At 48.8% G+C, this 25,049-nt stretch overlaps 1 protein-coding gene across 2 annotated transcripts; it reads left to right on the top strand.

The window, feature by feature from the left end:
* Positions 1-4,030: 4,030 nt before the first annotated feature.
* LOC102369208 (cytochrome P450 3A24-like) lies at positions 4,031-20,395 on the top strand. Of its 2 annotated transcripts, XR_003094158.1 has the most exons (14): positions 4,031-4,200; positions 4,944-5,037; positions 5,779-5,831; positions 8,615-8,714; positions 10,156-10,269; positions 10,868-10,956; positions 11,136-11,284; positions 12,535-12,662; positions 12,987-13,074; positions 14,361-14,521; positions 15,097-15,323; positions 17,203-17,365; positions 18,704-18,863; positions 20,168-20,395. XR_003094158.1 is itself a non-coding variant. In XM_006023965.3 (13 exons), exons 1-13 carry the CDS (start codon positions 4,130-4,132, stop codon positions 18,797-18,799), a joined length of 1,533 nt encoding a protein of 510 aa, XP_006024027.1. In that variant the 5' UTR covers positions 4,031-4,129; the 3' UTR covers positions 18,800-20,395. The 2 variants fall into 2 exon arrangements, 1 of the variants encoding a protein (XP_006024027.1); XM_006023965.3 differs by having other exon boundaries at positions 18,704-20,395.
* Positions 20,396-25,049: the final 4,654 nt, after the last annotated feature.

The following is a 25,049-nucleotide window of genomic DNA, read 5'->3' as shown; positions in this document are numbered from 1 at the left end:
CTTTGCTCTGGCAAGGTAGGACTTATTGGCTGGGGGAGAAAAGTGAATTGTAGCAGCATTAAATTGGGGGGGAGGAGGGAAGAAGAAAGGAAGAACAGAGTTGGTGAGCTAAGACTGGGGACAAGGAAAAAATAGCTGAGTCAAAAGAAAGACATAAGGGAGAAAACATAAGATAGAAAATGATATGGACTGGTTATAAAAGTTAGCAGCAGAAAAGACCCACCAAATCTCAAATCTATACCCCACTAGCTCAGTGCCTAGTCCTCCAGCAAGCCTTCAAGGGATTTTTGCACCAAGAAATAGTTAGTGGGATAACATGAAGAGTCTAGGTTTCTATAGAAACATTTAGAAGACAGATCATTTTAATTCCCTCTCGCTTCTCGTCCTCCAAGTCTCTCAGTTTCACTGAACTCAGGTCCTTGATTATACAAAATTATACAGTGCTTTTGTTTTAACTTTTGCCCCAGCACAATTCAGTGCTCCTTTGCCAGCCCCTTGGTGATGGTAAAAACGTGTAACATCTGTAACATGGGGATTTAATGGAAACATCACTGGAAATCCCATTGGGGACATGGGGAGCCTCTCGAAGGTGAAGTGCCAGATGAATCAACCTCACTGCAGGTGACACTAGCTATGCCAAGGCCTTCTGGTCCCCAAGCTTCCTCTCGTCATGTCGCTCTGCTCAGGCCCTCCTAAGGCAAGTGCAGATAATTCACCAAGGCAAGTAATCTCCAAACTGCATGGCAGCCAGGAGGAAATACTGTCATTGTTTCTGCCTACCCTGAGTTTCACCTGTTTTATGCTGGAATGAAAGTGCACTGCCTTGCACCATGTTTGAGCTAATACACCCTGCAGCCTGGGGGACAGGTAGGGGCCAACTGGGGAACCAACTCTACTGGTTGAAAGAGGTTCATTCCACCTTGCAAACAAGGGGAACTTCCCTATAGACTCGTCTTCCCTTGCACTAGGACAAATTGAATAATAGAACAGGCCCTACCAACAAGCAATGTGAACCAATGAAACACAAGAAAAGAAGCATGACATCATCAAGCCAAATGGTAATAGGCGGATGTGTGGTCTATAAAGCAAAGCTTTGGTTACCCACCAGCTTTTACAACTTGATAACGTCGCCTTTATGGATGTCATCTCATATTCCTGAAGCAGCTCCCTCCTAGGGCCCTTAGCATTATGAGGACCTCAGCTGAGAAAGGAGCATGCCATGCTGCGGGGATTTCCCAGAAGACTGTCTGAAGGCATCGGGGCCTGTCATAAGACAAGAAAAGAGAGAAAAAAAGTAGACTATCCCATGAAAACAAAATGCATAGCCTATCTTGCTCGCCCTGTCTGCAATGCTGCAGAAGCCTTTCTGGCTCAGTGGTGTTTAGGCGGGGCGGGCAAAATATGGTCCGTGGGCTGGGTCTAGCCCTGCAGGCAATTCCACCCAGCCCATGAGGCTGCTCTGTAAGCGCCCTGTAAGCCCTGGCCCTGGGTTGACACTCTGCAAGTCGGCGCCTCTATGAAGAAGGTGAGGCTGTATTTGGAAAGCAACCACCCCATATCCCAGCCTGGCCTGGCCCACCCCAGCCCCGAGCCAGGAGGTGCTGGGGATAAGAAGCCTCCGCCTGGCACAGGCTTTTGCTGGAAACCTCATGGTTCTTTCCAGCCTCCCTGACTGTGAGAGCGGGAATCCAGGTATGGCTCCACTGGGCCGGGCCAGGGGCTCCCACTGGGGGAAAGGGGTGAGAGCACAGGGAGCCATGGACTTTGGGACCGGGCTGGGCTGACTGTGCACACTGCCGCCATGTGCATCCAGGGACTGGGGTGGGAGCGCAGGGAGTTGTGTGCTATGGGGCCAGGTGGGGCTGGCCCTGCTCACTGCCACCACATGCAGCTCCAGGGACTGGCACACTTTAGAGACTCCAAGGTCTCCTGCCCTCAACACATACACACTCTCCCACACCCTCCCACAACCCCCACATGCACTCCAATTACCATACCCCAAACACACCCACACCCTCCCACACCGACACCCCACCATAACCACACACACTCCCAACCTCCCCACCATAACATCCCCACACGCACACCCTCTCACATCCCCCACACATATTACCACACCCCCCACCCACCACCATACCCCCAAACACACCCACACTCTCCCACATATGCTCCTAGCCCCCCACCATAACCCCACACACACCCACATGCTCCCACAGCTGCAATCCCAACCACAATTGGCCAGTGTCATAGCAGGGCCACTGGCAAGGTTGTTTGAGCACTCATGGTCAAGTCCCAGAGGACCGGAAAAGGGCCAATGTGGTCTCTGTTTTCAAGAAGGGGATGAAGGAGGATCCGGGTAACTATAGGCCAGTTAGCCTCACCTCTATCCTTGGGAAAACCTTTGAAACAATTATTAAGGATCACATTTGTGGGAGTCCAGCAGGGAAAATAATACTGAAGGGCAAACAGCACAGGGACTTAGCAGGTAGATCCTGCCTGACTAACCTTGTTTCTTTTTATGACCAGTTCACAAAATGCTTAGATGCAGGGGACGAGGTAGATGTCATCTACCTGGATTTTAAAAAGGCCTTCAATACAGTATCTCATCCTATTCTCATAGATAAACTGAGTGGCTGTGATACACATGATTATATGGTCAGGTGGGTGGCAAATTGGCTAGTGGGATGCACCCAGAGAGTGGTGGTGGATGGGTCAGCATCGACCTGGAAACATGTGGCCAGTGGAGTTCCCCAAGGTTCGGTCCTTGGACCGGTGCTGTTCAATGTCTTCATCAGTGACTTGGGTGAGGTCGTGGAGAGCACTCTGCTCAAATTTGTGGATGACACCGAATTATGGGGTAAAGTAAACACGTTAGTGGGCAGGGAATGAATCCAGGTGGATCTGAACAGGTTGGAGAAATGAGCAGAGCAGGATAGGATGCAATTCAACGAGGACAAATACAAAGTGCTGCACCTGGGAAGAAGGAGTCACCAACACACGTACAGGCTGGGGAACGACCCACTCAGCAGCACTGCAGCAGAAAGGGATCTCGGAGTCATAGTTGACTCCAAGACGAACATGAGTCCTCAATGTGATGAAGTCATCAGTAAAGCTAACTGCACTTTACTGTGCATTAGTAGGTGCATCATAACCAGGTCCAGGGATGTGATGCTTCTTCTCAATGCAGTGCTGGTGAGGCTGTAGTTGCACTACTGCATCCAGTTTTGGGCACTGCACTTCAAGAAGGATGTGGATAACCTTGAGAGGGTCCAGAGGAAGGCCACTCGTATGGTTGGGGGCCTGCAGGTAAGGCCCTAAGAGGAGAGGTTGAAGGACCTGGATCTCTTCTCCCCTCTCTGCAAGAGAAGGCTGAGAGGGGATCTTGTGGTTGCCTACAAATTCATCAGCGGGGGGCAGCAAGGTATAGGAAATGCTCTGTTTCCCAGGGCACCCCTGGAGTAACTCGAAATAATGGCAACAAACTGACAGAGAGGAGGTTTAGGTTAGACATTAGAAAGAACTTCTTTACAGTAGGGGTTGCCAGAATCGGTGTCCAAGGGAGGCTCTCCCCTACCTTGGGGGTCTTGAAGAGGAGACTGGACATGCACCTGGCTGGGGTCACTTAACCCCAGCGCTCTTTCCTGCCCAGGGCAGGGAGTCAGACTTGATGATCTGCTGAGGTCCCTTCCAACCCTAGCATCTATGAATCTACGAATCCTCCTTGATCTGTCATCTGCCACTACTGAGAACAAAAGTCCAGCTCCATCTTCTTTTGAACCCTGCTTCTGGTAGATGGAGGCTGCTAATAAATCCCCCCCTCCGTCTTCTTGTCTCCAGACTAAATAAGCCCAGGTTGCTCAGCCTGTCCTCACAAGTCACACGCCCCAGCCATTTCCACACGCTCTACTTGGTTTTCACAGTAAACTGCAATATTGGAGACTGAGCAGCTCATTTACATATTCTTGAAAGGAGAATCCTGCTTGAGAGTAAAGACAGCCCAGCGAGAGCAATCAGCCCTGCCTACTGACTCACGTGATCCCCAGCACTGCTTCCAGGAAAACCCTGGGGCTGAAAAACTTTTCGAGGCAGCCAGGAGAGAAGGGCTGGTTCAGAGCAGGCAGCCGACGAGATGCATTTCCTTCCAAGTTTATCCCCAGAAACGTGGATGCTGCTCCTTGTGTTTCTGATGCTTTTCCTTCTGTAAGTGGAAACCTGCGTGTCTTAACTCGTACCAAAAAGGAAACTAAAAGCAGAGCTTTCCACGCTATGTAGGCCCAATAGGATGAAAGGGAGGGGCAGACCAGGGAAATGGCTAATGTTTATTTGCAGAAGAGAGACTTCAGGAGACGGGGGCACCAGGGGCGTGGGAAAAGCTGGACAAACCAGCTAGCCGGCATACTGCTTGCAAAGGAGGCTGGGGTAGAGGAGAGGACTAAAACTGTGTCTCACTACAAGGGCCTGCTGTGTATCTGGGAAGAGGGGAGGAGTCTGGGGGGAAAGCAGCCCTGCATGTTAGGGCACTGCTGCGGAGGGGCTGGCACCCCACCATAGCGGCGGGGTATTTCCTGGGGTGGAGGGATCTGTGCTCAAATGTTATGTGCAGGTCATCCTGGTGCAGAAGAAGGGGGCGCATGCCTAAAAGATTGCAAAGAGCATTTTTTTTTTGCTATTTTTTAGTTGGTCTATTAAAAAGGTATCACCTCTGAACCAAGAGTTTTAAAGTTTTGTGTTTCTCTTTTTTTCCCAGACCAACAAAACAGATCCTGGTGCAGTGCTTTTTCCCTGTAGGCCTTTTCTGTCTCCCTGTTATCAGTCCATTACTTCAGCGGTGTCTAAGCAAGAGTGGCCTGCTGTTTAAACAGGTTTTATCAGGGTGAAGACCATACTCTTCCCCTTGCACAAACATCCGGCATCTAACTTATTTGCCCTCCATTTACCTGCAGCTATGGGATCTGGCCATACGGGTTCTTTAAGAAGCTGGGCATTCCCGGGCCGAGGCCTCTTCCTTTCATCGGGACCTTCCTTGAATACCGGCATGTGAGTGACAGCAGTTTCGCTGAGCTTATTCAGATGATAAGGACTTTTCAGTAACCTTGGGCTCTGGGAGGGAGGGAGGGAGGGAGTCATAACTGGCTTGTACCCCTTAGCAGACGAGGTTCTTTGGGTAAATGGGTTATCTCTTATTACACCAACTAAATAGTTGGAAAGATAAATTGGTGTAATAAAAGATTCACCCAAGGAACCTTATCTGCCTATATCCTTAGACCAACATGGCTACAACCTAAACCCCTGTAATAAAAGATATCACATTTATCCAAAGAGCCTTGTCTGCCTATGTCCTTACACCAACACAGCTATAACAAACACCCTTCCCTTGCGAGAGTTTAGAAGATCCCGATGGATGGGTAGAAAGACCTGACCTGAACTCAGGGGTTGAACTGACTTCCCCCTGCCGATACGTGGTGCAGCAGGGAGGTATGCAGGCAGTTGTGAAGCACTTGCATCCATTTGAGCCATGTGACAGGTCAAGCTAAAGTGCTCGTTCAAGTGAACAAAGTCCCTCATATTTTTCTCCCATCTTTTTTATTATAAGCCACTGGTTTTCTTAAGTTTTCCCATCCTGCAGCCCTAGCCCAGTTTCCAAGGACACTCACTTGACCCATCACTGCTGGTTATTGTGCCTGTGTGATATGATTAAATACCTCCACAGAATCCAAGCTGTGCTCCTGCTTCCCTCAGTTTGCTTGCAGCCATCCAACCTCTGGTTTCCTCTTGCAGGGAATTCTGGATTTTGACCAGAAGTGCTTTGAGAAGTACGGCAAAATATGGGGGTGAGTTTTGCACTGAAGGAAATCGCCAGTTTGGGATGTCATCCAGGGACCACCAAAATAAAAATACTGATGCCCCTTCCAGGGGCTGATTGTTGAGTGTGGCCTCACCCACTCCGTTTTGGCATTTTTACACCAGGTTGGATTACAACCGACCCGGAATTAAAATGCCATTTTAGTCTGAGGTCAGGCAGGCTGCACAACAGCACAGCTCTCTGTTCGGGATGTCTGAGGCCCCTCCAAGAATACTTGCAGTACAAAATGCCATGTACCTCTGCTCCTAGCTTCCCTGCAAACACAGGGGGCTTTCCAGGGTTGGGGAAGAGCAGGAAGAAGAAAAGCCCAGTCCCGTGAATTTCTGCACCCCTGCCATGTCCAAGGCCACAAGATATAGCAGCCACGAGAGCTGCCCCAGCAAGTGCTGAATGAGGAAGGCACTAGCTGTCCTTTCTGCTGCTTTGCTTTCTCTCTCAGCAACAGGAGCCCTTTCTGCTCTTTGGGGCTCCTCCCCAACCCCTACACCTTGAGGTAATTGCACAGCAGGTCAGTGTGGCCCAGACACCTTCCCAGGGCTCCAGGTGAGCTCTCCCAGCTGGTGCCGTTCTGCCCCGTCTTCTGCCTCCCAGGCGGGTACGGGACTGCTCCTCTGACAGCCTCAGACACCCCCAACTGCTCGTTTCAAAGAAGCTGCTGCTCTGGCTGGCTCAGGCAGAGAGTGAGCTCCAGGCAGCTGTAGATTTTTTTCTTATCCCCCAGCTCCTTCCTCGAACAAGGGGCTGAGCTACCTTCCAACCTGGCTCTGTTGCATGCACAGTGCAGGCTTTGTGCTGGTAGGAGCTCGGGGTCTCTTCTCACTTTGCCTCTGAGAGCTCTTGAGCTGCAGGGGAATTGTTACACACAACCCTGGAAAGATTAATGAAGCCCAAAACATTTTAAAAAGAGTGAAGCCTGAAACCTCCATGCTTCCCCAGGCTCCCCTGCCCTTTGGCCAAGCCCCTGGGTTTTAATGTTCGTCAGCCTGAAACTGGTGGATGAACAGAACTTGAAACATAAGCTGTAGTTTTTCTCTCCTCTTTTTAAGACTGTGGTCAGATGAGTTTTGTAGTGCTACATGTTGCAGTTCTTTTTAGTGGTGCATAAATATGTGTTTGTACAGTCACAGGCCCCTGGCGTGCTATTGAATCACTGCAGAGGTGTGCTGTCCTGCTAGGGAGTAATAGGGGGTTGCTGTTTTGTTCTCCCCGACTCCCCATCCTCCTGGAGGGGAGCATGTCTATGAGCTGGATCACTGACAGCCTGCCTTATCCCCTGCTGGCGAAGACAAATCACTGGGCAGCTGTCAGTGACTGATGGGCATCGGTGTCTGGCACCAGGGCAGCAGCAATGGGGGGAGACAGAGCTGCAGTTCCCAGACTGGGATTGAGGGCATTGCAGCAGGGTCAAGAGCAGACTGCCATGACAAAAATGGTGGCGCACACCTGCAGCAATGTGGTCTCCGCTGCTGTGTCTGGGAAAGCACCTAGAGAGCTGTTGCTGCCCAAGGACCAGGGCATGGTGCAGTCTGAGAGCTCATCAGCCTCCAAATGAGGGTGGCCCGGAGAGCTGCAGCTGCTGGTCGTAGCTGGGATGCAGGTAGGGTGCACATCTTTGGACTTGCTTTCTGCAGTACTACAAGGTGATATGCAATGCTTAGGGGTCTACCAAATTGACGGCGGGATTTGGGGGCGCGGTGGCTCCTTAATCTTGCAGGTTCCCATGTGTACCCCCACTGCTGATTGGTAGCGGGACCCCGCAGCCCACTGCTCACTCCTGATGGGCACAGGCAAAAACTGCAGTTTTTAATATGGTGCCATTTTTGCCACTCACCGCTGATTGGTTGAGGGGCCCTGGCAGCCACGCTGTTTGTTGCTGCCTGGCTGGGAGGCAAACACAGAGCCACATTTAAAACTGTGGTTTTCACCTTCCCGCTGGCCAGGAGTGAGCAGCAGACAGTGCGGGAAGGCACGCGGGGGGGACCTGCAAAATAAAAGAAGCCGCCACGCACCTCACTGCTCACTCCTGATTACCAGGGAGGCGAAAACCGCGGTTTTAAATATGGTGCTGTTCTTGTCTTCTGGCCAGTCATCAGCAAGCCGCAAAAATGGCACCGTATTTAAAACTGCGGTTTTTGCCTCCCCGCCGATCAGGCGCAAAAGGCAAGCAGCGGGGCCCTGCTGCCAATCAATGGTGGGAGGGTGCACAGGGGCACCTGCAAGACTAAAGGAGCCGCCGCGCACCCCACTCCCACCATGAATTTGGTAGGTCCCTAGTAATACTACAAGTGTGATGTCTGTTCACAGCCTAAGACACCATGCAGAGAAATCCATTTACCCTATATTTAAGCTAATTCAGCTAGATTCATCATCACCAGGTGGCAATGACAGAAACAAAGAGCACTTTGACGGCACAAACACAATGAATTAATGCAATGATGATCAGTAACTTTCTGCCTTAACACATCCTGCTTGGGAATGCCAGTTCTCAGCAGGGCAGATATTTGCTAGATATGTCCAGATAGCAGAGCTTAGAACATCTCCGCCATCCAATTTCTCCTCTTTATTGGATAGTAAAACAATTTCGGCATCTTCTCTCTTTGATGCTGCTTTTGCAAGAAGCATTGTGAACCCCTTTAGTACTGGGCATCTGTACATTAGTATACGTGTGTATTTATTCATAACCAAATCAAGGCACACCTGCTCTGTATAACAGCAAGCAAAGGACTAATTGTGAGTTTCTCTTCGTCCCAGGATTTTCGACGGCAGGCAGCCTGTACTGGCTATTCTGGATCCTATAATCATCAAAACCATCCTTGTGAAAGAATGCTACACCCTCTTTACCAATCGCCGGGTAGGTATCTTGAACAGAGCTGATCCATATACATCTGATGGGGTGGATGCACACAAAAAAAGTCAAATTTTCTCCCAAGGCAGTGCAATCTTTAAACCACCCGGTTTGCTCAGGGCACAGAATTAGAAATCAGAACCCCTGAGTTGTTTCTCCTTTCAGTGATCTTTGACAAGTTTCATAGTAGCTCGGGTCAGAACAGACCTGAAGAGATCATCTAGCCTGACCCCTGCCACAGGCAGGAATGAATGCTGGGTTCACAAGACTCCAGACAGGTGATCTTCCAACCTCCTCTTGAATTTGCCCAAGGTAGGGGCGAGGACCACCTCCCTGGGAAGTTGGTTCCAGATTTTGGCCACCCTAACTGTAAAATATTGCCTTCTGATCTCCAACCTAAACCTATTCTCCATCGGCTTATTCTGAACAGGCTCAGGTCCCTCAGTCTCTCCTCGTAGGGCCTGTCCTGCTGCCCTCTCACCAAGCGGGTGGCCCTCCTCCGAACCCTCTCCAGGCTGGCCACATCCCTTTTGAAGTGCGGCGCCCAGTACTGGACGCAGTACTCCAACTGCGGGCTGACCAAAGTCGCATAGAGGGGGAGGATCACCTCTCTGGACCGGCTTGAAATGCACCTTTGGATGCATGACAAGGTATGGCTGGCCTTGCTGGCTGTAGTCTGGCATTGGCGGCTCATGTTCATCTTGGAGGCAATAATGACTCCAAGATCCCTTTCTGCCTCTGTGCTTTCAAGAGGGGAGCTCCCCAGCCTGGGTGTGTGCTGTGGATTCCTTCTCCCAAGGTGCAGAACCCTGCATTTGTCTACGTTGAACCCCATCCTATTACTGTCCGCTCACTTCTGCAGTCTGTCTAAATCTAGTTGCAGCCTCTCTCTCCCTTCAAGTGTGCCCAACTTGCCGCACATCTTAATGTCATCAGCAAACTTGGACAGCGTGCTTTCCACCCCCTCGTCCAAGTCGCTGATGAAGATGTTAAACAGCGCGGGCCCAAGGACCGAGCCCTGGGGTACCCCACTGCTCACATCTCGCCAGGCTGAGTACAGCCCATCCACCACTACACTCTAGGTGTGCCCCATCAGCCAATTTTTTACCCATCCAACTGTGTAGGCATTTTACTGCTCTCTGCATCCGTTTCTGTATCTGCAAGGGAAGGATAATGATATTTCCCATGGGTTGTGAGGTTCTCCTGCTTACTTTTTTACAGTCTTGGTCTAAGCTATCTTCAGCCTCTGTTTCCACATTTGCAGACATCAAGAGAATGGACCTGATCTTGCCATTTCCTGCAATGGGAGGCCCATGCCTTGCATTGCTCAGGCTTTACGGGCAATGTCCATGATCCATTTTCAAGTCCAACATGTGAGAGGGCTGGTTGAAGTCCTAAGGCCGTGCCCTGTATAAACAGGGATCTCGTCTGTGCTCTTCCTCCCTAGAACTTTGGTCTCAATGGTGAGCTGGATTCTGCCATCACAATAGCTCCAGACGAGCAGTGGAAGAGGATTCGGACTGTGCTGTCTCCGACGTTCACCAGCGGGAGGCTAAAGGAGGTAAAGCCAGGGAGGCTAGAAGTGCAGACAGACCTAGCATATGAAACATTTCCAAGTGTAACAGCCTTTACATGCTGGAGCCCGGCAGCACCCTTCTCTGGAGTCCACCATTGATCTGGGACCTCTTCTTGCGATCCCTTTTCAGGAAGAGTGATGGGAGACTGGACTGCTGCTGTATTGCAAGTCCGACAGGAAGGCAGGAGGATGAGTTTGTCAGTGCCTCACATCCCGCACCGTGCTCTGGGGCAGGGCTTTCCCATCCTGCAGTAGCTTTCTCTGTCACTGTTGGAGAGTTCCTGCCCTGCTCTCTGCAGCACATGGGACGCTGGCACGTGCAGGGGTGTTTGCAGGGGACCCTTTTCAGTTCCTACCCATCTGGCTGCATGGACCAGTCTCTAACTTGAGAGCAACCCCCTTCATTTCCCAGTGGGGTATGAAGCCCTGCAGTGATCCCACCCCCATTCCCCCCAGTCTTAAACGAGTCAATGGCTATTAGCTGACAATTAGCACACAGCAATGCTGTTCCCTGGCAGTGTGCGGCTCTGCTTAATGGATGTGAAGGAGTCTGCAGTGCCTTGTGCTTTGTTTTGCATTTCAGATGTTACCCATCATCCATTCCTATGCAGACACATTAGTTAAAACGGTGCAGAAGAAAGTGGATAATGATGAGTCCATAGACACGAAGGCGTGAGTAGTTCTCTGGGGGCAGCAGATCTGTGCTCCAAATGTGAGCGGGAAGCAAATTTCGGGGAGTACTGAGACATTTGCAGGGGAGGGTCTCTCTGCCCAGGATTTTTACTCGAGAGAAACCTCTTGAGGGGATGCCTGCGAGACCTTCATATTCATGTTCTCCCCTTTCTCCTCAGCATCTTTGGAGCCTACAGCATGGACGTGGTGACCAGCACTTCATTCAGCGTGAACATCGACTCCATGAACAACCCAAAGGACCCTTTTGTTGCCAACATCAAGAAGTTTCTCAAGTTCAACTTCTTAAGCCCAATACTCCTGTTAGTAGGTATGAGGCCCCTACACACTTAAGCTCTCTGGCCCCTGCAAGCTGCTCTGGGCAGATCACAGCAGGGTATCTTTGGTCAGGCTAGTGGGGCTGACCATTTTTACTTCGCTGTTGGCATTGGCTAAGGGCCCAGAGTTCAGGGCCCTAGCCTCTGCTGCAGCTGGGCTAATAGATAACACCTGGAGGCCACCCTGGACTTGCCAGAAATGCAAAATGAGCAAAGACAATTCAGCAAATAATCTTATATCCTATGTCCTTAGACCAACAGGGCTACAACTAAAACCCCAGAAACAAATAAATTAGCACTTAGCTGTCTTCCAGTGGGTCTTCACAGACTTCCTTCTGGCCACCTTGTATCTCTCAGAGGCTTTGCAGAGCCTGCGGGCTTGTGGAGACAAACAAAGGAGCGGGCAGGAGCCCTGCTGTCAGGCCACTCCCCGGGCTGTCTAACCCCTGGTGTCCCCAGGCTCCCGGCCAGGTGTAGCCCTTTGAAGCTGTTTTCAGCATCTTTTATTCTTCCCCTGCTGGTGCTGACCCACATGGGTGACTCTTCCTTGTTCACCACACCTGCGCCAACTCCCTTTTTGGGAGAATCACTGCATCCCCAGACCTGGTTTCCCAACCTTTGATGAGTCCTTCCAGGTCTGGGGTGGGCATGAGGAGGCACTTCCAGGATGTGGGGCTGTTCACACTCCCCCACGTCCCTAGTAACAGGGCCCTGCCCTCTTACACCCCATAAGGGACTGATCCTGGTCCCCTTGTCCTTTCAGGAGGTGTTCAGCATGTCACTGCACTAGGCCCCCAGATGGGTTCATAAAGGTGCTAACATAGAAATCATGGTAAAGACCCCATTCTTACAGCCAGTGCCGCGCTGTGGTGACCGTGTCTCTGGTGAGCCCCTCCAGGCAAAAATTAAGTGAATGCCAAGATGAGGTGGAAGAAGTATTTCTTCTATAAAGTAATGTGAACGGAGCAGATGTGTACAAGTCAGGAGATTTCCAAGTGAAATTCAGATCTCTACACACCTTTCCGCTGGCAGGAAATCAGAGCTGGGCTCAGTTCATGGGAGCCTCCAGCTGTGGTTCACGCCGGCAGCACCAGGATGAGTGGTTTGCCAGCTATTTTTGTTGAGGTGCCCTGACCTTGCTCCCCCTCTTGCTGTGCCCTGTTGCTCACTGTTGTCTGAAGACCTCTTGGCTGAACCTCAGTGTTTGCAATGCAGACACCTGTTTTGTTCCTCTCCTTTTCAGTGGTGTTCCCCTTTCTGGTCCCGCTTCTGGAGAAAATGAATGTGACTGTGATGCCCGCAGGATTCATGGACTTCTTCCTCAACGTCCTCAAGAATATAAAGGAGGAACGGCAAAAGAACAGAAACACGGTCAGTCCAGCTCATGTGCCTTCTGTCTTCTTGAGGGCACTCACTCTAGGGAAGTCCACTTGCATCTCTTGTGGATGTGACAGATGCTCTTGGTATCACCTTTCAGCTGGCCAGACTTGGGTAGGTTCAGAGAAGTGTCCTGTTTAAGCTTCTGTGGAAACATCCATTTCTTCCAAATGAGCTTTCAGCCTGTCACTTAAGCCTTAAGTTTCATAGTCATCAGGCCAAGAGGTTCCCCAGGACCATGTTGTGCACTGAGGCTGGGTTAGTGTTGAACGTGTGTTGGACCAGCTTACATGACTTTCCCCATCTTTCTGTTCCCAGGATCGGGTGGATTTCTTTCAGCTGATGATTGACTCGCAGAACCCAGATGACAGCTCCAAACCTAAAGAGGAGAAGCATGCATATAAAAGTAAGGCTGTAGGTCATGTGTCCCATCCTGCCCCCCCTCCCCCCCGGCCAACAACTCACTGGGATACCCATTGTGGATTTTGGGGGAGGAAAGGGGAGGAGTTTAGTAATAATTGTCAGGATGAACAGCCCCTTTCCCCCAGCTCTCCATTTAATTCTGGGTGTTATGGAACTGGGGGCGCAGAAGGGAATTGGTGAGGCTCTATTCACCAAGGCGCCCCCAGGGCCACAAGCTAGCAGAGAGCAGATTTAGACTGGACATTAGGAAGAACTTCTTCAGTTATTGCGGCCAAAATCTGGAATGGGCTCCCAAGGGAGGTGGTGCTCTCTCCTACCCTGGGGGTCTTCAAGAGGAAGTAAGATAGGCATCTGGCTGGGGTCATCTGAACCCAGCACTCTCTCCTGCCTATGCAGGGGGTCAGTCTCGATCTATTGAGGTCCCTTCCGACCCTAGCATCTATGAATCTATGGGAGCTGTAAGTTAGATCTTTCCAAAAGAAGAGAAAGGGAAATTGGAATTGGCATTTCACAGGGACTGAACATCCACATCCCTGACTGGTGCCAAGGGGAGCTATAGCTCCTCATCACATTTGAATGAGTAATGAGGTGCGTTGCACATGAAGTAACACAGCCCAACTAATAATGGAAAGCTTGGCTAGGACACTGTGCAGTGGTGACTAACCTTGAGGGCTTAAACCGGCTGAACTCGAGCTTTATCTGCACAAGGACAGAGGAAAACCAAGCAGGACAAATGACCTTGTAAGTGCTTCTGGTGCCATATCATCCTTTCTTCTGTGCTTTTGTCTCTTATCATGACCTCCCCTACTCTGCAAATGACAGTTCTCTGGGTCACCTCCTTGTCTGCTTCTCCCAAGTCATCACTCCTTACCAAAGACCCTCCCTAACGGGATGCTGTATAAGGGGTAGTAGTTAGGAACTTTAAAGACAACTTTCCGGATGAAGAAATTTGGGCAAATGATTCAGGCCCATATCTGAGAAACTTTCCTGGACACGAGAAGGGCCAAGAGCCGTCAGGAAAGATGAGTATGTGCTTATTGGATGTGTTTTCAGGCTGTAGATATCAAACTCTACAAATCATTTGTGTAGAACTTGTACATCATTTATTTTGTCTCTTTTCCTCATATCCTCTCTATTATTGTTGGCTTGTACTGAAAGCTCTTTGGGCAGGGACAGTTTCTTCCTTGCGGGGTCCTAAGCTACTATGCCAGTTACTAAAATCCTGCATTCTTTGAGTTTCGCCCTTTCTGTATGTGTTTGTCTCTCCAGCACTGACGGACGCCGAGATTCTGGCACAGGCTCTCATCTTTATATTTGCTGGTTATGAAACCACCAGTTCCACTCTCAGCTTCGTCTCCTATAACCTGGCCACTCACCCTGATGTGCAGCAGCGGCTGCATGAAGAGATTGATGCTGCTCTGCCCAACGGGGTAAGAAAGAGTGATGTTTTTGGTGCTTTGTTTCCAGCAGTAGCACCCTGCTCAGAGGTTGATCCCAAACCCAGCTGGAAGGCAGAGTGACTGTTCTCCATACAGGACACCTCAGCCACAGTGGGTGGCAATCGCACATTGTGCACCAGTGTAACACACGCTTTCTCTGGTCAGAACATCCCAGCACTGGTGGGGAGGTGGAGATACCCATGAAACATCCCTTAAATAACTGACCTCTCTATGCCAAGTGTTGCCTAAAAGTGGGGCAGGGTTAACAAGAGAGAATGAGGCCACTCCCTCTTGTCTACCTCAAAGGCATTTTTAAGTGGAAGTGAGAAAAGTCTCATGGTGCAAAGACCTCCATGACAAGGGCTCATTAGCCTTAGGTTCACCCATGGTACACTGCAATGCAGTGTTTAAGGGAGCTGGACATGAATCTTCTGCCTCTGGATCACAACCCCACTGCAACATGCAGATGTTTGGGGTAGCTACTGTGCCTATAGGCAGCATGGTAAGCTTTGAGAGAGCTTCCCATGGACCTGGAAGTCCATTCTCCTCTGCCATTCTCTCCCAAGGCCAGGCCCGCCTATGAGGCCGTGATGCAGATGGAGTATCTTGATATGGTGGTGAATGAAACACTCAGAATCTTCCCCCCTGGCGGGCGGATTGAACGTGTCTGCAAGGAGACCATTGAGATAAACGGAGTGACCATTCCAAAAGGGACTGTCACCATGATCCCAGCCTACGTGCTGCATCGTGATCCAGAGGTCTGGCCAGAGCCAGAGGAGTTCAGGCCCGAGAGGTAAGGGCGGGGTGGGGAGGGAAAAGAAATGCAAATTTGTCCTGCCACCAGCCAGCCGAAAGAGCAACAATGGTGGGGAAAGTGTGATTACATTTAAATGGAGTTTTTATCATTATTTGACATCTAGTCCCAGTATCACCATGCAGGGAACTTTACGGTCTGCATCCATGAGCTGTGCATGGAATTTAATTAACTGTATTAACTGAAGAAAATAGCAGAGAGACCAGCTGCCAGCAGCTGCAATATTGAGGGGTTCACAGCCAGAAATTAAAGCAAGAGCCATTGGGTGACTGGCATGATGCCATGCAAATTAGCATGTGGAAAGAAAAAGTCCTTGTGACAAATCCTGATGTCACTTTTTGGTGATCCCTAGAGCTCTGGGTCCTGTCCCCACTGCCCTGGTGAGTATCCTCAGAGTTTCTGACCCATCTGGCTCTTGGGACACTTCTCCCCTTCCTAGCAAAACTTAAACTAATCACACCCCAGATTCGTAGTCCACAGTTGCAGCCAGCAGTAAATTTGAGCAGGCAAAGGGGTTTTTAACTCCCCGTTCCTGGCCCCAGGCCCCAGCCGTGGTTTGCCTGTGGAGGAATCCCCCCTGCAGACTGGGCTGCATCCCTGGTCAGGCTTGCCCCCCCTCCCGCCTTGTCAGCCAGCCCTCACAGCTCCAGCCAGGGAGCGGAGGGACGAGGCTAGCCATGCTCTCTGGAGCAGATAACACAGCCCAGCCCAGGGCTGGAAAGCATGCCGGGAGACTGTGATTTAACTTGAACCAGGAAAAGGTCTGGGGCAGAAGTTTCATAAAGCAGTTTGACCCAAATCAGTTAAGTCTGATACTACATTCAAGCAGGTTTATCGTAAACCAGTTTCAGCCATTTTGAAACTGGTTTATATGCACTGAGCTTCTGTTCTGTTGCAGGTTTAAACCAGCTTCTGATCACATAACCTGGTTTATGTATAACTCATGTCCCTAGCCCAGAGGTCTCCAGACCACAGGTTGAAAACCACTAGTTTAGAGCTACCTTCTCATTTGCAAGCCCTGCCCAATGTTGCATGTGTTTTCAGCAGCTAGCAATCATGCTAGTGACCTTCCAGCTCCTAGCTGGCTTCCGCCTTTCCCCTAGACTCAATTTACCTTCTCCTTTATTCCCGCAAAAGGCTTCTCTTAAATTTTCTCATCATTAATTCCTCATCTCTCATCCCCCATTCTAATTCCCAAGGCACTTGTTAACTTTGGCAGATGATTTCCTTCCAAGGCCTGGCATCCACCTGCTAATTGGACTGTTATGTTCTACTTTGATTTGTGCCAGGCCGTACTTGCACACACATTTCCGTGAGCAGAAAGGTGCTCTCCTGCCCTTGCTTTACTCTATTCCACACAAACATTCCCAGAGTTTTGCTTCCTACCTGTCTGGTGGGTATGCTAATATATACTTGGCCATTGTCTAGCGAGAAGCTCTGTCACCAGAGTAGACTACGAACAGACCAATAATCTCTTGGGTAGGGCAGAACACAAGAACACATCTGTATCCAATATCATGTTTCACACACACAAATCATTATATTCATGATAAAGATGTATGTATGGTTAGGTGTTGATTGAGACTCATCAGGACAGCAGATGGTCCAACGTACAGGGACCTCTTTATGAGGAAACAATACCTCCCTCCAAATTGAACCATTGCAGATCTTAGCACCCCGTGACAGCTGTGGAGGAAGTAAAAATTAATTTTCCAGTTCTCATTCAAAAACAATCCCTGATCAACAATTGCTGTTACATCAGACTAGGACAAATGAAGCCCGAGTCAGAGATGGAGCAAAAGGTTAGGAGAAGATATGAAGAATTAACCTCTTTCTTTATCTCTCTGTTTGGAACCAGGTTCAGTAAAGAGAACAGAGACAGCATGGACCCCTATATCTTCCTGCCCTTTGGAGCCGGTCCAAGGAATTGCATTGGAATGAGGTTTGCTCTCCTCAGCCTGAAAATGGCCTTAGTTGTCCTGTTGCAAAGATTTTCCTTCAGGACCTGCAAAGACACCCCGGTGAGAACACATGTTTGAATGTGGACGGACTAGCATAGTCTTGTAGAGAGATCGTTTTCACGTCTGTCTCAGAATTCATAGGGCACTGTCTTCCACATGCATGAAAACCCTTCCCCTATGAGAGAGGACCATACAAACTGCAGGGCGGATTCAATGCACGAACCATGTCACCATGGCTTACCGCTACATCAGGGGAATACATCAAGGCCTCGGTGAACAACTGCTCACCAGGGCACCCTTGGGGAAAACCAGGAGTAATGGCCACAAACTCCTGGAAGACCATTTCAGGCTCAACATTAGAAAAAACTTCTTCAGTCAGGGTGTCCAGACTGTGGAATAAGCTCCCTCCAGAGGTGGTGCAATCGCTTACCCCGGAAATTTTCAAGAGGAGACTAAACAGTCACCTTCCTGGGGTCACCTGACCCCAGTTGTCTTTCCTGCTTGGTGCAGGGGGACTGGACATGATGATCAACAAGGTCCCTTCCAGCCCCTTACAATCTATGATTCAGCCATGAAATTTGGTGGTGGGAGGAGTGGTGGCTGCCCCATCTCTAGGAGCCGGAAAAGTTAATGCTGCCACTGCCAAATTTTAGCCCCACAGCAGATAACATGGCTCAGCACTATGTGTCTGGCCCACCAACCTGCCCCACTTCCTCTCCTCTAGTCTCCAGGACCAGAGTTGGACATCACTGCTTAGGTGATTATAAATCAGCACAATACATATTATTGCCATATATATTTTTAAACCATTTGGACGATGAATTTTACATAGGTGAGAGATTTCAGAAGGATGTCTCTGAAGTCTGCAGACCTCTTTGATCCAGTGAATAAATACACTGTGGGTAGAGCAAACTTCCCCATGCTTCTCTGCTAATCCACCTGGATCCTGGCTTAGAAGGGCTTTTCTCAAAAAGGGGAGATCCCTCTAAGCCAGGTTCAAGTAAGGGACCCAAGACTACGAACTAAGTAATCAATCCAGAGACAGATAACGTCAGTAGTCAGAGAACTTATAGGGATGTCCTTTCGGCTTGCCCATGGTCTTGCTTGGGATCAGCTTCAGCCCTTCCTTCCGGAGATGATTGAAGCCAGCGCTGCGGGACCCTGGAGTCAGTGCTGTATGTGTCTGTCGTGAAATAAATATGTGGGTTGAAATTCCATGGCAGATAATCCCTGCTGCAAGCTCGGTGTCTGTGGCTGCCTCGAAGCAGCCAGTGGAAGGCATCTCTTCCTTTTTCAGTGCAGGGGTTTGCCATTTAAAGATCCTGAATGTATCTTTGGTGAATATTCTGTAACATTCAGGGTGCATGACCTTGTTATTTCTCTCTCCTCATGGTGAAGATCCCTCTAGTGATGGACTCAAAGGGTTTTATGCAACCCAAGAATCCCATCATACTGAAGATGGTCCCCAGACCCCGTATTCAGTCAGAAGAGTAAAAGAGATTGCAGCAGAGCCTTTTGTCTGATGTTCCTTCCACCTGCTCCTGTTGCATGAGAAGAGGTGATGTAAAACTGTATGAGATGCATTGGTGCAAGCACCCTTTTCCAGCAGAGCATCGTGCCTTCACAAGGGGCTGGCGCTAATTCCAGCGATCTGTAGAAGCACTGAATGCTCCTTGTGTCATGACTACCACCCTTTCAGCCAAGCAGAGGTCAGGGTGCCTCTGAGAGACCAGTGGCACTGTTAGACATGGAATGCTTTAAGATGCTTTAACCTCTTCTTAGTGCCTTTATTTAGACATGGGCAGTCTCTTTTGGAAGTTTACATCAAGATAGGAAGGTAAACTGCACACGCAAACAGAATTATCCATTTTATTCCCATTCCTACTCTGTCATAGGATGAACGTATCTTTCTTTTGCTTCTATATGTGCAGGCACATGGTATTAACTGTGCCTTTTTTCCTGGGCCATGTAATGTTTCACTGTTGTGACCCTCTAAGTGGTAGTCATCATGTCCTTGCAGGAAATAATATCCAAGACCAGTTTCTGGAATGGACTTGTACAGACTTACACAAATCTGTTCTGATTTGACATGGTTTTTATGAATGAGTTGGTCATGATTCAGATGGCTAGGGATGTGCTAGGGATAAGCAATTCCCATTAAGAATCAGTGATTTGTGGAGTGGGAGTGAAGTGTACTGCAGGATCTTTCTCATGTTTTGCTTATTTTATCTCCCTGGGCCTCCAATGGTCTCCCGTTGGGAGAAATAATTTTTGCATAGATATCGATCTGGGTATGGGGTTTTTCCATTTTTTTAATTTCATTCCATTCTTTAAGATTGACTAGAACTAAGTACAGACAATCAGAAAGCCCAAGGCTGAATTGATTCAATGTTTGCAGGTTAGTCTAGGCTGTGTAGATTGAACCAATAAGCAGGTGAACAGACATTCACTTTTGATTCTGGAAATGCAGCCACATGCCTGCAGTGGCCCAGGCCAGAAGCCAGGGGGTGCTAGAGCATGAACCCCTGCTCTGCTGGACCAGACAACTTGGGCTAAGGCTAGCCCGACCACCTGTGAGGGGGAGGTGTGCGGGAGGTGCTAAGCGTCCTGGGATGCTGGGGGACTGAGAGTTAGCTTGTATCTGGAGGGGATCTGGGACAGTAATTCAATTAGCAGATTTAACCTAAGTGACTTAAGTCTGATACTACATCCATCCAGGTTTTTCTTAAACTGGTTTTGGCCATTTTGAAAGCAGTTTTATGTGCATTGAGCTTTTGTTGTATTATAGATTTGAACTGATTTCTGATCATTTATACTGGTTTATGTGTAATTGCTGTCCCTAACATATGAGATTTAAACCAGGAAGAAGAATAGTACTTTGGCACGGTGCAGAGCTGAGAAAGGCCTTTATATCCTTTTAGAAGACTTGATTGTGGAGGAAGGACTCTACTGCTTGGTACTGAAAAAAGAGAAGTCTCACTGGATCGTGTCACTCCAAGACTAGCATTATGCTCAGTACTCTATACCCGTGATGTGGTTTCATTTTTAGTAATCCAAACAGTACTAATAAAAAAGTGATTAAAATAAAAACCTGCATATGTTGCTGTTTGCTTCTGCACTGAATTGAGATCAGCTTCAGATTCTGGTCATCAACACACAGATGAACTCATTACTAGGACGCACAATCCATAACCTGGGGAAGCGTCCAAGAAGTTGACAGAATTGTATTGCATCTGCCATGCTAAACAAGTTGGGTCTTTGTGGTTGCTTAGTGGAAGATTTCTAGGGGAATTCCTGGCCTGCAGAAACTGCTAATGATTGAACTTGGGACCTTCTTTCTCAGCAATGAGTAAATAAATACCCCTTTATGAATTCATACTCATGAGGTCCTGGATGTGCTATGTTGAATTAAATTGAAGCCAAGGTCTGGAGCTACTGTGGTTGTTAAAGACAATGGCATTTTTCAAATTTTGTATTGGATTTTAATATTTCTCTCCTTGTAAAAGTCCAAATTGCTATTCCTATTCCATGATAGAGCATTTTTCTGATCCTTTCCTAAATTTATAGCACCCTATTTCTATGGATTGGTCAATAGCTCCGTATTTTGCCAAAAGGGGCTGCACTTCTGTACTGGGTAAGATGATCTCTAGATGATATATAGACTTTATACAGTCTGTAAAATGTAGGAAGCACTTTGGATTCCTTAGGGATGAAAGACTATTATTCTAATAAATCTTCACTGGAGAACACAAATTATTACAGCTTTATGGCAACAACAGCAAGAGTCACTTCGTAGTCATGCAAGTTCTAAGTTGGACTGCTTCTGACTCGTGTAGACCAACACAAAACTCAATTTCTGGAGCTTTCTTCTACCACCATATTCTGAATGGGTTTTCAGCCCAGTCAGAGATGCAACAGATATGATATTTGTTGCTAGACATCTGCAGAAGTGCTGTGAACAACATTGAGATCTTTACATCGTCTTTTTTAATCTAAAGGCCTTTGATTCAATCAACAGGGTGCCCCTGTGGAAGATGCTGATAAGCTTTGCATGCCTGCCAACATTTGTTACCATTTCCTGACTTCTTTCAGATGACATGACAGCAAGCATCATAAGCAATAGCTCAGAAACAGATCCCTTCCCTATTAGAACTGGAGTCAAGCAAGGATGTGCGACTGCAACAATTCTCTTTTCAGGGTTTTGTCTGGGAAGAACGTGGGCTGTACTGAGCTTCTAGGAAAGGAGATGTGGAGTCTGCTCCATGGATTTCGGAAGTCACTGGGCACGTCTACATGTTGCCCTATGGTGATGTAGTGATGTGCTACATCACCGTACGGTATGCTATGGTGATGTAGTGGTCACATGAGTACACACCTGCTTGCCAGCTGCATCACCGTAGTGGTGTGCTCCCCCGATATAGCACTCTGCTACAGCGATATAGTAGAGAAATCTAATCGTGCGCTGCATGCACAGCGTAGTAACCGTCCATACTTGCCATGCTTTAGTACTTCCAAGAGGAAGTACTAAAGCACGGCAATGCCTAGACTCGCCCACAATAATACAAACATTGTGATTGTCACCAGTCTAGCTGGGGATGGGTCATTAGTTGCTAGTTATTGGCTACTGAGCTGTCAGGAAGCTGAACTTATGCTAAACACAGCCTTAGAGCCAACCTGGCAGACAGTGGTGAATTGTCTGCACAACAGATTTGGTGAGCATGTAGATTGCCTTGCCTTGAGTTCCTACATTCGTCCTATCTATGATTGACTTCTGGCCTTTGGCCTGCTTTTGACTATTCCTGACTACTGCCCACATCCCAGTTGCGGACAGGCAGGATGAGAAATTGGTCCTTTTCCATGTACTCAGATGGCATTCAGTTACTCAAAGAGGTTTGCAATGAGTAGCAAGGAAGAAAAGCCACAGGATTCAGATTGGAAAGAGGTTTGCAGGCCTTCGCAGTGATCACTCTACTGACATCTGCAAAACACTGGCATGTTTCTGGCCAGCCTGGAGCCGGTGCACGTGTTGGTTGTATTGTACTGTCCAGGCTGCAACTGTTTTGCTGATCAAGAGGCGTCTCCAAACTCCCTTATTGAACTCTTAGTTCAGTGAAAAATCAATGAAATAATTAGCTAACACAGTGCATCCAAGGGTCAGGAAGTAGTGATAGTTTTCCCCTGCAGCGGCTTTGCTAGTGAGCTCTTGTTATATGTCTGAGAGCTCATGGCTAAGCTGCTTCTGTAAGTAGGTTTATAAGACTTATGGTTATTGGTATTAAAGTGACAGGCTGATGTAATGATCCCATAACAAGAGCTCCTAATACATACAGGAGAAACTTTTACAGTTCTTATTTTCTGAACAATTGAAAAGTAAGCTACTGCGATAGAGTTATCCACTAGACAGTGTTGCTACATGGTGACTGAGCCTGTAGCGGGTTGTTAGGTAGCATACCACAGACTTTATTTTCTGGGGCAAACGCACCCTATGGAACCCAACATAACTATCAAATGTCATGTGCAAACAATAAAAAGTTAAACCAAACCCTGTGGTCTATTCCCAGACCCTGAGAGAGTACCCTGGCTCAGTGCTGCAGCCTTCCCTCTCTCTCCCATAGCTCCTGTCACTGGAAGTCATTAACTTCCTCTGGGCCAGCAAATTATCCTCACCAGCTGGCCCAGTCCTCCTAGGCAGGCCTGCAATCACTTTCCTACCACCTGCAGCTGGGCTGCAACCCCTGAAACATGCAGCCATCTGCAGAGCCTTTTCCACAGGGAAACAAAATGCAATAGGCCCAAAAGTATGTGTTCTCTCTATCCCTTTAAACTTTACGGGAGTACCATTCTCCATCTCCACCTCTGTCTTGAATGCTATAGGGTCTGTTATTGTCATCTTCTGTTCCATATTGATATCAGCAGTTTTCTCATGTCTGAAGTGCTCTAGTGTTGTCCAGTGTTCTGGATCATGGTGCTGTGTACAGGCCAAGATTGCCACCGCTGTCCCTTGTCAAAACTGTTGTTTCATTTATCTCTCTGTTTTCACTGTACAACCATTCAACTCAACCCCCTTGCAGGCGATAGTGGGGGTGAAGGTGGGAACCTGAGACAGTGATTCTCAACCAGGGTGCCATGGCATGCTGGAGTGCCATGAGATCCTTTTAAGGGTGCCACATAACACTAACATTGTTAGGTGTTAAACACCTGTGCATGCATGATTCACAAGATAGACTTCGAGATTTCGAATGGGAATATCGGTGTGCGATTCTACACAGAGCTTCATGGTGGCTTAGGTTCGTTGTGAATGCAGTGGACATGTGTGCCTCCATCTGAAATATTGACCGCTCTCTGTCCAAGACGGCATGGAGTGACGAAGAAGAACCAGGGGGCCTGTGTAATTCTAGAGTCAAGCTGTTTTTATTTGAAATGTGCATTTGTACAGGCGTATGGAAATGCGGCAAACTCCTCCCAAACAAAAAATGTGGCATACTACTCAGGCCCTGGCCCCTTCCCTCGTGCCATGCTGCAGCTCTGCTGGTACCTCAGGCTCTCCTCTCTTCTCTACTCTGAGTTGCCTCTTTTGGTGCCCAACCTGAGGGGCTGCAGAGGGCTATGGGAGCAGATGGGCTGAAGTGGGCCATGTGTGAAAAGGCCTAGGGAAAATTTCAGGGGAGGGAACGAGGCTGATGTGGTTTGGAGATCCAGCAATGTGGGGACAGGAGCTGAAGGAGATCAGCTGGAGAGGGGCCGGGGGTGGGTTGTGGGGACCACGGCTATGGGGAAAGTGGGCTGTGCGAGGAAGGAGTCTGGAGGAAAAGGGAGCTGTGGTCATGAGGGCTGGACAGGGTGACAGGGAGTCCAGGGGATGTTGGGCGGAGGGGAGATAAGGAGTGGGGCGGAGGGGACACAATTGGGGTTTCAGGGATAATGGACTGACAGGAACGGTGACTTAGGGGACGCGTCGGGGGGGAAGGAGGAACAGATCTCATAAACATGACACTGAAATTCCTCTAATCTTAGTCTCCCACTTGGACTTTTGAATTTGACCCGGCAGTGGCCTGTGTAAGACAGGTGCCGGCCTGGAGAGAGATGCGTTGCGATAGGAGAAGACTCGCCCCCAGATTTTCCCGTATTTCTGGAAACTCTCCTTGTCACCGTGCACCGTGTCACCTTTGGCGGTGCAGGAGTGGGTGGGGAGCTCGCCGTGGTGAGTCTGAGCAGGGTTAACTAGCAGAGCTGTAACAACGGCAGGGTGTAATCATCCAGGCAGCCTGCGAGCTGGGCTGCGTGAGCACCGGGAGCCTCCTCTAACTCCCCGCCCGGTATCCCAAGCACGTTCCAGAGAAAGGCAGTGTTTTCCACCCAAAAAGACCCAATTTCTTGAAGAAGCCAAATGATCAGATCCCAAAGCTGCAAACAGAGAAACAAACAAACAAACCCCCTTTTATGTGAATAGGGGAGGTACAGACTCGTGGGGAGTGCACCGGTGTTTGGACCCATTGGATCTGTACCGAAATGTTGAGGCAAGGCTGTGACACTTGGAAAACCTGACTACGCTTCCCCACTCCATCAGCCCCAGTTCAATATGCTTTTTCTCACACTGATTTTATCATTTTATTATTTTAGGACATGGGCAATATAAGCTACATCTTGTGGGACGTGTTTCCCGCCCCCCTTCCCTCCCCCTCCCCGTCATAATTGCCGTTAATCATTACTGAAAGAACAACAGAGCAGTCTATCTGCTAGGCAG

Source organism: Alligator sinensis, unplaced genomic scaffold (assembly GCF_000455745.1).
Source record: "Alligator sinensis unplaced genomic scaffold, ASM45574v1 scaffold402_1, whole genome shotgun sequence".
Taxonomy (NCBI): domain Eukaryota; kingdom Metazoa; phylum Chordata; order Crocodylia; family Alligatoridae; genus Alligator; species Alligator sinensis.
This window is presented reverse-complemented; position numbering and strand designations above follow the sequence as displayed.